This window comes from Myotis lucifugus, unplaced genomic scaffold, assembly GCF_000147115.1.
Source record: "Myotis lucifugus unplaced genomic scaffold, Myoluc2.0 scaffold_45, whole genome shotgun sequence".
NCBI classification, from domain to species: domain Eukaryota; kingdom Metazoa; phylum Chordata; class Mammalia; order Chiroptera; family Vespertilionidae; genus Myotis; species Myotis lucifugus.
Window position 1 is genome coordinate 5,856,507 of NW_005871093.1, and position 11,729 is coordinate 5,868,235.

General features: G+C 49.7%; 2 protein-coding genes across 2 annotated transcripts in view; one reads left to right on the forward strand and one right to left on the reverse strand.

The window, feature by feature from the left end:
- BAZ1B (bromodomain adjacent to zinc finger domain 1B) overlaps positions 1-5,726 on the forward strand; it is a 73,428-nt gene extending 67,702 nt beyond the window's left edge. Inside the window, 3 exon segments of the mRNA XM_006088247.3 lie at positions 2,029-2,177; positions 3,087-3,190; positions 3,544-5,726. Of these exon segments, the coding sequence (XP_006088309.1) occupies positions 2,029-2,177; positions 3,087-3,190; positions 3,544-3,901 (611 nt within the window). The 3' untranslated portion in view covers positions 3,902-5,726.
- A 4,430-nt stretch (positions 5,727-10,156) lies between these two features.
- FZD9 (frizzled class receptor 9) lies at positions 10,157-11,716 on the reverse strand (the record flags this gene model as incomplete). The annotated part of the gene is given in 2 exon segments (XM_006109603.2): positions 10,157-11,653; positions 11,656-11,716. Coding segments are annotated over 2 exon segments (1,206 nt in total), but the record flags the coding sequence as incomplete, so codon positions are not given.
- Positions 11,717-11,729: the final 13 nt, after the last annotated feature.

An 11,729-nucleotide genomic window follows, 5' to 3' on the forward strand; every position in this document is an offset into this window, starting at 1 on the left:
CCTATTAGGAGGTTGGGTAGCTTTGTCTCAAGAACGTTAATTTATGGTAGATTCACTTGATCCACGATTTAGTAGAATTCAAGGTACCAAGTATGTTTATGACAAGCCTCTGATTCTGAACCCCTCGTTGTCTGGGGACAATGAATAAAGAAGGTCTAGTTCCATTGCCCTCTCCTAACAGTTCTTTTGCCTCTGTTTTAGTTCTGTTTTCAGAGAAGTAATTTTTCCTTTGTTTTTCACTTGCCTATAGAGTTCAGGGCATAGCTTTGCTAATTTGAAAAAGAATGCCGGTTTTTCATAGCTTAGGCATAAAGTTGTTAGGAAGGTTCGTATATGTTTCACATTAGATGCCAGTAAGGGGGGAAAAAGGCCTCATCATTTACCCTTACCTCGCTGACTCTTTATTTTGTGTGACTCTTTGAGAGTTTTGTTGTTTTCATGGTTAAACTTGAAGTTCTGTAATTTACCCTTAGCCTCCCTCTTTTCAAAACATATCCTTCTTTGTAGGTTAGTAGAAAAGAGACACAGATCAAGATTTTGATGAGCTCTTGAAGAGATGATATAATTCCCAAGATCATAGCACTCTGAATGATCAGAGTTAGTATAAGGAGAGAGACGATGCTTGGCATGATCCATCTCTTACTTCAGTAGTGCCGCCAAACCCGAGGGCTTGGGCTTACACACCTGCTCCCATCTCTCTAGTCCTGAAGGCTTTTAATTTGGGACACCTCAATTTCACTCATTCCTATTGGCGTGATTTTCCAGGTATCCAGGGTGAGGAGACAAGCAGTCCATTAACCTTGCATCACACAGAGACCAGCATCTACTGGCTGAGAGTTGTGATTCAGATACGTGTTTGTCTGGAAGCAGATTCTGAATATAGCAGTGTACTGATTGTTTTATTTTCAAACTAGTGATTGCTTTCTACTTCTGAGGTGTTGCTCTCTTTCCAAGGAATTGTTTCCTTTCCAGGTTTCAAGGGCTGTTTCTATCAAAAGGATGTAGGAAGTATTTAGAGCATTTTGTCTACTCTGCCTTTTAGACCACCAAAGATGTGGTTCTCTAGTTCAGCTCAAGTCTGGGGTTGGTGTCTGTTCCTAACATCCCAAAGTTTTATCCTTGGCACCAGCTGCTTACTCTGTTCCTAGCCAGGTCTTGGGCTTGAGACCCTGGAATAGCCAATGAAGGGTTAACATTATTTATTCCTGTATCACTGCCTCTGTATGCCCCTATGTCTGTCCAAATGTCACCTTCCCGCTTTCCAGGGAAAATTTGTTTAGTAGAGAAACCTTGAGCTAATCCTTCTGGAGCGTGGGATATTGAGGAATGTTGGTTTGTGTGACATTAAGCACCTGATGTAAACCTGAGACACAAGTGGTCTTGGTGCCTTTGTATTTATTCTTTCTTCTCTCTTTGGGGATCCTAGGCAGCTTTTTATGGGAGTGACCTAGATGACTGTCTATGGTTTTCAGAAATGCAAGAGAGCAGGACTGATGCGACCCCTAAATTGTATTCAATGAGGAAGACTTTACATAAATACTTCACATAAGTATCAGCTTTTCTCTAAGAAAAGATGACTCTGGGAATTATAAAACAGGATCTCTCCTATAGTCAAGTTTCATCTCACATGTAAATGCATTACACTCTTTCAGGCTGAGTGTGGGCTGTAGTAATTCCAGGCAGACCTGTAGCAAATGGCCTCTCCTTCTGAGTGAGTCACTTACAATTGACTCCTTCAAGAGCCTCATTCCCAGGAGTAACTAAACAGGGTGGGGCCAGAGGATAGAAGCACTGAAGGAACTGACCTGAGGAGGCTCTTAAAAGGTCTTTGGCAGTTGATGAAAGGTATTCATTCCTCATCTACTACTGCTCCCTTCACAATGTCCTGTTAGATAGGACAGGAGATAGCAAAGAGCACTCTGTAACCCAAGGAAGCCATTGCTTTGCTTGTCCGATTATCTCCTCATTCCATAACATGCTTCCTTCATCCTCAGTTGTTCTCCTCTCAGTCTGTTTTTTTTATTTCAGTGAGACCTCGAAAGACTGTCCGGGGCAAGCAGGGTGTCATCCCCCCTGTGGCAAGGCCAGGCCGACGACCAGCTAAGAAGCCACATCCTATCGCCAGGAGGTCTCAGCCAAAGGCACCACCTGTAGATGACACTGAGGTTGATGAGCTGGTAAGAATTATTTATCATTCTGTCTCTAATGTTTCTGCTTCTTATCCCCCACTCCAGCATTAGGAATTCATCAGGCAACAGGTGGGAGCCTCCCCCTCTCCTCCCTCCTCCCTCCTCCCTAAATTTGGAGGCTGCTGGGAGGGCCTATAGGCAGACAAGGCAGCAGGCCCTCCAGGAACAGCTATGTCCGGCATTCTCCTGCTGTAGCCTGCAAACATTGTCTCCTTTAGTTAACAGGCAGCCTGCGACTTGTTAAGGATTTTAAAATAGTATCCATGTGTCTCCAGTGGCTCAGAGGGGCTGGGTCTCCATTGTGGGAATGTCAGCAATGTCGGAGCCTCATTTACTCTCTGGTCTTTTGCTGACAGTTGTTATGGGAGGGACATTACCCTCCCCTCTGCTCCTCCACTGTGATTTTAGTGGTTTTGCTTTAGACTTCACTTGAGCTTTAAAGAACAAAAAGAGGCCCTTGAAAACTTGATTGTTTTGACAGATCAAATTGGGGTTGGGATGGGCTGGGGGCATAAAGCAAGCCATTAGGGAGCTCAAAGAGCAATGAGAGATCCTCCTACTTACCCAGCCCTAACCTCTTCAACTCTGTGGCTCCTTCTTCTTCGAGTCACAGCCTGCAGCGGGAGAGCATAGGAAAGGAATTGTACCTCTTGCCTTTCTTCCCTGAGACTCCCTACTCCCACAGAATTGTCTGCCAGTGGCAGCCATAACCGGTCTGGTTTTCTGCAATTGCTTGCTTATATACAACAGTGTCATCATCATCCCAGGTCCATCTGCTCTTAAGAAAGTGGTTGAGCTCTTTCTTTCTCTCTTTTTTAAAGCAGATACATACATTTTCTGTTTTGTCCACTTTTCTTCTCTTGGATCTGTAATAATGTCTTCTTCCATTGGCACCAGGTGCTTCAGACCAAACGGAGCTCCCGGAGGCAAAGCCTGGAGTTGCAGAAGTGTGAAGAGATCCTCAGCAAGATTGTGAAGTACCGTTCCAGCTGGCCCTTCAGGTAATAGCTCTGTGTTCTCACACTTGATCTTAGCCAAAAGGCCGAGAAGCGATAGCTCTGTGTTCTCAAGCACAGAGGGGTAGGACCAACCTGGCAGTTGGCTGAGGCAGTGCTCATTTGAACCCCTAGGAACGAATCTGATCCCTTCCTTTCAAGACATGTCTCAGTGGCAGGGGATTGGTGTTCCAAACTGGTAGAGACAGCTCTTAGTGCAAGGTGAACACACCTTCTCTGTGCCTGCCAGGTGGCTGATCTCAGCGGGGTGGGCCTTCTGTGGCTAATGGTTTAACAGCAAGGTTTCTGTCCGTTGTGTCAAGGCTGTGCTGATATCTCCATTTGGGGTTTCTCCACAGGGAGCCTGTGACCAGAGATGAGGCTGAGGACTACTATGATGTGATCACCCACCCCATGGATTTCCAGACAATGCAGAACAAATGTTCCTGTGGGAGCTACCGCTCTGTGCAAGAGTTTCTTACCGACATGAAGCAGGTGTTTACCAACGCTGAGCTTTACAACTGTCGAGGCAGCCATGTGCTAAACTGCATGGTGAAGACAGAACAGTGTCTGGTGGCTTTGTTGCATAAACACCTTCCTGGCCACCCATATGTCCGTAGGAAACGCAAGAAGTTTCCTGACCAGTTTACTGAAGATGAAGGGGACAGTGAGCCAGAGACCATTGGACAGTCTAGGGGACGAAGACAGAAGAAATAGAGAGGTGGGGCCCTGGTAAGGGAGAGGGAGCTGAGGTTCGGGGAAATGGAGGTGAGAGCAAGGGAAGGAAGAGTGGGATGGAGAAGAACATGGAAGGGAGGATATCACGGGGAGCCCTGAAATGCCTGTTGTCCCAAGCTTGTGCTGTTTTTCTAAAACTCTCCATAGAGCCTTAATCAAGCAGAGCTGTTTGGAGAGCATAATATTGGGTTGGTCTCTGCCTAGAAATATGGTGGTAGATAGACCTTAACCTACCCTTTCTGAGAATTTCCATGAAGAGCCCAAGGGTATGAACCCAATTCCTTTCCCTTCCTACCCAAGATCCCTTCCACTTTGGCCACCACAATAGTGCCAAGCCCTTTGGTCTCCAGGGGCAGGATTACTGTATTACACAGAAGGATCAAGTATAACCAGGCCAGTTAGGTGGTGTTGCTTTTTAAAAATCTATATTTATATACAGCCTTGTTTCTTTAAGCCCATACTCTGTCTCTTCCCCCCTTCCCTCTCAGGTGACGGTATTAGTGAGTGCCATACAGAATTCTGTATTCACCAGCATCATGAAACAGTTGTGCTCTTTTGAATTGATCTTGGCAGAGTAAAGGGACATGTCCTAGAGCCATTCCTGAATACCCTTCCTTCCCCTTCTTTGTGACAGTTCTCTCCCCACTTCCACCCCACCACACCCTCCAGAAAACAAACAAACTAAGGCACTTCACGTAGAGACTGGAGTCCTGCTTATAATCATGCATATAATCTTTAGTTTGATGGATCTGGCCAGAGGGGTGTTGGAGCCCAGCCCACCCACATACCAGACAAGCTCTTAGGGGAGCAGAAGAAAAGCAGGAAGGATTGAAATGTTTAATTTTTTTAATTGACTTTTCTAGTTATTAAAAATTGCTTGTTTTAGCAGTGATATTGTATAAAAACATCTTGTAAAATATTTGTCATCTTGCTTTGGCACATGTACAGTACAATTTATATGATAATGTGTTTGCTTTCCTTTGCCCCATCTCCTCCCTCAGCCCATCCTCTCTCCTTCAGAGAAGTGGGTTGGAGGCTTATCACAGCAATCAGTGTGACCTGGGGGGGAGGGGGCATCCCCCCGCCTGCCCCTGTGGCTGTTTCTCCCTTCTCCATTCCCATTTTCACCCCCTCCTCCCATGCCTTTACTCCCTGAGAACCTGAATCTTTCAGGGGTCAGTGTCAGTGGGAGTAGAGATGGGAGGAGAAGTTAGGCAGCCCCTTCCCACAATGACTCTAGCACTAGTGGTTATATTTAGGCAAAAGTTTGTAGTCTTCTTTCCCTTTTATGGAACATTTTGATAAAAAATGCAAAACAGGGTTTAATTTTTTTTTTTCTATCAACTTTGAATTGGAAATTTGGATCACCTAGGTTCTCCTGTATCTATTTAAATGAAGGGAAAAGAATTCCACCAAGGGGATTGCAACTTATAGAATTTGGGAATAAAGCCTCTTAGTATTAAACTTGAAGGTGTGGTCCCTGCCTCTCCCCTGTCCTCTTCATTCAAGGACTTTGGGGATTTGCTCCGGTGGCTGGTGGATAGGTTTACTGTCCCCTTTCCACAGGCTTGGAGTTAGCACTGACATTACAATTTCATAATCCCAGCCACCAACACCTCCTGCCTCTTACCCTAGAGCCAGTCTGTTCTTGTTAACAGTAAGAATCCTGTGTTCCCACTTCAGTGATACCTGAATTTGTTGTTTTTTAATTGTCTTTAAGGAGGAAGGGCCCCATTGAGGGGTAAACTTGTAATAAATTGGAATTTCAAATAAACATTATGTACTTGTGTTTATAAAGAAAAAACAATGCTGGTGACTCTTTGTGCTCCTTGGGTGCTAGTGGATAGTATATAGTCTGAGTCTTCAGTTTTCCTACTGAGTCTTGGAACCAGTTATTCCTCAGCATTGAGAGGACCTTTGACTTAGTCTTTTTTTTTTTTTTTAATGTTTTTATTTATTTGGGAGAGGGAGAGAGGAATGGAAACATCAATGATGAGAGAATCATTGATCGGCTGCCTCCTGCATGCCCCCTACTGGGGATCGAGCCTGCAACCCTGGGCATGTGCCTTGACCGGGAATCAACTCCTGGTTCATGGGTCGACCCTCAACCATCTGAGCCACACCGGCCGGGCTGACTTAGCCTTTTTAACCACAGGTTAGGGCCAGCTTCTCATTTCCTTGCTTCCAGGAGACATTTCTGATGACCCGGGTACAAAGTAAGACCTTCGTTTTCCCTGGCCTTGTCTCTGTCCAAAACCCCCCAACATTTTATTTGAAATTACTAAGAATTAGAGGAAATTATTTTTTTAAGTCTTCACTATAGAAATTTATGTAGATTTTTAGTTAATTTTGGGGAAACTCCTGACATTTTAAAAACTTTCTGGGAGTCCTGGTCAGTGTGCTAAGTGGTTAGAGCATCAGCCTGCGCACGGAAGGGTCTTGGGTTTGATTCCTGGTCAAGGGCATGTACCTGGGTTGTGGGCTCACTCCCCACCCTCAGTCGGGGCATGTGTAGGAGGCAACCAGTTGATGTGTCTCTTTCACATTGATGTTTCTCCCTTCCACTCTGGAAAACAATGGAAAAATATCCTTGGATGAGGATTAAAAAAAAAAACTTTCAAGGAAAATTTCAAACACAAAAAGAGTAAATATATAATGGATTCTCATGTACTCAGCTTCAACAATTCTACCATGTAGCCAATCTTGTTTTCTCTGTACTTTTTTTTATGCTGGAAGTTTTATAAAGTCCAAGTGGTTGATTCAGGTAGTCACCGCTGGGTGGCAGCTTACCTATGGACTTCAAAGGTTTTGTAGAGCCACTGCATGCTCCCATTTATTGAGAAAAGAAACTACCAATTCCTGACCACCTGAACCCAAGCCCTGGGTGTGGGTTCTGCCATTGACTCATTGTGTGGCCTTGCTGAATGCGGGCTTTGAGCCAGGCCTGCCCTGAGCACTTGGGGATTTTCCGTCCTGCAGGGGAGGAAGCAGTTTGCCCCAAGGTCAGATTGGTTTGATCAGCCCTCAGGCTCTGGAGAAGGGGGCTATGTTACCTGGGAGCATTTTCTACACACAGTTGGACTCCCACCTCGTGTGTATGCAGTTCTGTCCCTCAGGCAGGTTCCTTAGGCCACACTAGGATAGTGCTGTTGGGACCATGGGTCTGTATCCTGGTCCTGCCCAACCTTGAGAAGCACCCTTTCTCTCTACTTCTTCCCCGGGGGTGTGACCTTGGGGAGCCACCTAGTTTTGGTTGAGTATTATAAAGGGGGACAAAAACTTACCCTTTGTTGTTAATTCTCACATGATATTTTCCCATTGCTTTTCAGAGAGTGGAAGGGTGGGGAAAGAGAAGCATCAATGTGAGAGACACATCACTGGTTGCTTCCTTCATGTGCTCTGCCCCAGGTCAGGGAGGGAACCGGGAATCCAAGTACATGCTCTTGACCCAGAATTAAATCCTGGACCCTTCCGTGCACCAGCCAAAGCTCCAGCACTGAGCCATACCAGCCAGGGCGAGAATTTTTATTCTTGAAGATGGGCATGAATCATTACTTCTGAGAACCAACTAAGGCCTCTCCCTCATCCTGACTTCTTTTTCCTCAAACCCTGTCTCTGGGGAGGAGGTACAGTCAGGGGTGGCAGTGAGGTGGGGTCTGGATTCCAAAGCCACCACTTGGGCAGGGAGCCAGGGTCTCCTTGGCAGGGGTGAGAAAACTCAGGGGAGGTAGAAAGAGGTTGCCCTTCTGTTAACAGCTTCCATTCTTGCCCAGGGCCTGGAGGCCTTTTTTACACCCAGGACTGCTCTGGAATGCTGGGACTTTCCCTTTCAGGGTAGAACTGATAGCAGCTACTGACCACCGAGGCAGGTCAATCTGACCTCCTTGCTGACTCCTGTGAACTGACCTAAGAAGTTCCCTTAACTCAGGCTCTCCCAGCCACAAGTTCAGACACGTGCTGTGGTGCCCTGAAGACCCACCTGCTGGGCCACCAGGGCCACTGAGGGGAGGGGCTGGAGGCACACAATGAACAGTCTAGCAGGTGTTGATTTCTGAGGCATTTTGGGGGGCTCTGGAATTACTTGTCTTGGGGTGTGGAGAGACCCTGCTTTGGGAGGGGCTTCTCTGGACAAAACAACCCCAGGTTACAACATTTGCTGTTCCCCTGGGACGTGGTGGTGGTGGAGGAAGTCACAAAAGTTCTGGAGGCTGCAGACCACCTACCTGTCTGTGTGAGGAGCCAGCCAAGTCCTCCACTTTCCCCTATCTGTAAAGTGGGGAGAGGAGGACCAAATTGAGGACTTCTGTAAGAGGCCTTTAATAACTGTTTCCTTCTTCTCCTCTAGGGCCTGGGACATTTCTATAGTGTCTCCCAGTGCTGAGAAGCCTTGGCTGGCAAGGTCCATCCTCCCTCCCTCCCAAGTACTGGCCCATGTGAACCATCTCAGGCTCAAAGCAGACAGAGCCCCCTTGGGGCTGGTCGTGACTACACCTCCCCCTCAGTCCCCACCCGCCTCCTAGTTGTTCTGGAAGCCAGTCTGGTTTCTGCTGAGTGAAACATAGCCAAGGACCCCCCTCCCTTGTCCAATGACTGGCAAGGAATAGGGTGAACTGGTGCCATTTTAATACTAATTCTTCCCTCCACCCTTCACATTTGCCTTTTTCTTACCATCTCCGGAATCCTTTTGCTCCAGCTGCCCGTCCAGTGCAGGCCCTTTAGCAGCTTCAGCTCCACCCGCTCCCTGCAGACCTGGCCAATAAGCCCAGCTTGGTGCAGCCACTGCCCCTCCCACTCTGAACTTGGGCCCCTGTCACTTTCAATAAGCTCATCCTGTCTCACTCAAGGACCCTCACAGGGAGAGTTACAAGGTGTTACGGTCATTTGGCTTCATTGATCAAAGAAGGCACAGGGACCTACTGTGTGCTCTGTGAGAAGGGAAGGATTAAGATGGGGAAGGCATTCCACATGTAAGAGACACAGAAGCAAAAAGGCACAAGGGTTGCAAAATTCCCCCAGAGGTCAGTACTGTTATATATGATGAGGCACAGCCCTAAACCCATCTCAACTACTGATGGAGCTGTTGTTCGTTTTCATCTGGTTTCTCTCTTGTCCTGTGAGATGGGTGGTTGGTGCAGGGCAAGAACTCTGTCCTGAGAGGCTCTGGGTTTGGGGGGCTGACCCCTACCACTGAAATGAAGCTACTGACCTTGGGCCTCCCCTTGGCTCCAAAGTGAGGCCGGCAGCGGAACTAGATCCTTGGGGCCTCCTGGCAGTGACAATGAATGCCACTGTGCCATACACCCAGGGACAGTAACCAAGACCCTCACATCGCTCGAGGTGAGGGTCACAGTGGCCACAGCTGAGGCCATGATGGGGCCCTGTAGTCTAATCCCAAGCTGATGGGGGTCCCATGGACCTTTTCCTAGCCCCTGGCATCCATGCATACTGCCTTGTACCTGCCCAATTTATTATTGCTGCTCCCGTACCTCAAATCTTTCCACAGCTTCTTAGGAGCTGAAGGCCCAATTCCCACTATACTCGGGCTCCCATCTCTATGTCTATGTCTGCTACCAAGAGGCCCATATACCAGTCTAGTCCCATCTCTACGCCACCCAGAGAGAACCCCAGGGCCCCAACTAGGGAAGTGGGTGCACTGACAATCTTCAAAGGCAATACGGATGGCCAGACAACAGCCTCAGACCCCAGGGAAGACAGCAGGCTGGGCTACAGGAGGCAGTAGGAGCAGGGCCTGAAGCTCTGAGAACCTTTGAGATAGACCGATGCCCTCATTTTCTACACAAATGAGGAAAGCAGTCTGCGAAAAGGAAGACTTACTAAACACAACCCCCAAATAGGCTAGATTCTCCAAGGCCAGAGATGAGTATGTCATCCCGGGGGATTCCCTGAGTATCCCAGCAGGCAGGCATCCCAGCCTCACTTTGGGAAGCAGGAACCCAGGCCTCAGAAATAGGCAAGCAGGTTGCCAACAGGAGCAAAGACAGGCAAAAGGGAAACACACACACACACACACACCAAACACACACACACACACACACACACACACACGCAGACTCTGAGACTCTTGCAAAACACAGCTGTTCCATGGGGGACAGTCTCCTGATTGGTGGGGAGCCAGAGAACAGGGGCAGAGACCCACCCCAGCTCTGCTCACAAAGGAGATTCCTGCAGAGCCCCCGACCCTCCCACCTTCCCAGCCCAGAGAGGACTCAGGGGTGCCACATGGGGGTTTATTCCAGTCACAGCTTCCAGAGAAACTCAACAATAAATTACATCATTAAATAAACTCCCTGCTGGACCCTGCCCCCTCCTGCCCCTTCTCCACATGCTCCCCTGGGACACTGTGGGGACATAGCCAGGCCACCCCCTGCGTTAGGCCACAGGGGAGTGAGCCTCACTGGGTCCTCACATGTGAGGGTTGAAGGAGAGTCTCCCTGCCCTGGTCCTCAGCCCCCTTGCACTCACTTGCCTGACCTTGACAGCTGGGCAGCTGCTAGTCAGCTGTCTCCTCCAGAGGGGGAGGGGGGTAGAGGAGGGGGCAACAGCCGCCCTGAGTAGGCCTGTGTACCTAGAGGTGTGTGGGGTTCTCCAGAGAGGGGTCCGTCTTAGTCATGTGCAAGACCACGGTGGGAGCTTTATAGTGGCAGTGGGTGCCACGGCCATAGCCTCCTGGGGCCCGGCAGGCCTTTGCCCGGGCCCGGCCAGCTGCCATCTTGCGGTGACACAGGCTCTGCCAGGTCTGGAACGTCTTGGAGCTCCAGACCCAGACACCGCTGGTTATGCCCACCACCAGCGACATGAAGATTTTTAGCATAAAGACAGCCACAGTGGGCACTGAGCCTCCTTGCAGCGAGCAGTCCCTCCGGCCACCCGGCACACTGGCTGGGGAACACAGCTGCTCTGTTGCCCGAAGGCGCCAGAAGTCCATGTTGAGGCGCTCATAGACGTAGCACACAATGACGCAGGTGGCAGGCACCGTGTACAGGATGGAGAAGACCCCTATCTTGACCATGAGCTTCTCCAGCTTCTCTGTGTTGGTGCCGCCTGTCTTCATGATCTTGCGGATGTGGAAGAGGGCCACGAAGCCAGTCAGGAGGAAGCTGGTGCCCAGCACCAAGTAGCAGGAGAGGGGCACCAGCACGAAGCCTGTGAGCGCCGCCGCGTCCATGCTGGCCACGTAGCAGAGCCCGGTCAGCTCGTCCCCGGCTACCTTGCGCAGCGTCAGGATCACGATGGTCTTCAGGGCCGGCAGGCCCCAGGCCGCCAGGTGGAAGTAGCTGCCGTGGGCCTCGATCGCCTCGTGGCCCCATTTCTTGCCGGCTGCCAGGAACCAGGTGAGCGTCAGCACGACCCACCACAGGGAGCTGGCCATGCCGAAGTAGTAGAGCAGCAAGAAGACGAGGGTGCAGCCCGTGTTCTCCAGGCCCTCCTGGATCACATAGAGCGCGCCCGCCTCCTGGTCGCAGGCCACGCTCTGGGCCCCGGCCACCGCGCGGATGAGGAAGGCCAGCGAATAGACGTTGTAGCACATGGAGAGGAAGATGATGGGGCGCTCGGGGTACTGGAAGCGGTGAGGCTCCAGCAGGAAGGTGAGGACGGTGAAGGCCGTGGAGAAGAAGCACAGTGCCGACCACACGGCCATCCAGACGAGCGCGAAGTCCTTGTCGCGCCGCGACCAAAACACCTCGACCCCCGGCGCGCAGGGGGGGGAAGGAACCGCTTCTTCTTCGATGACTTGAACTTCCTGGGGTTTCCGAAGGGGCCGCCCGCCCCCCCCCCGGGCCCGGGG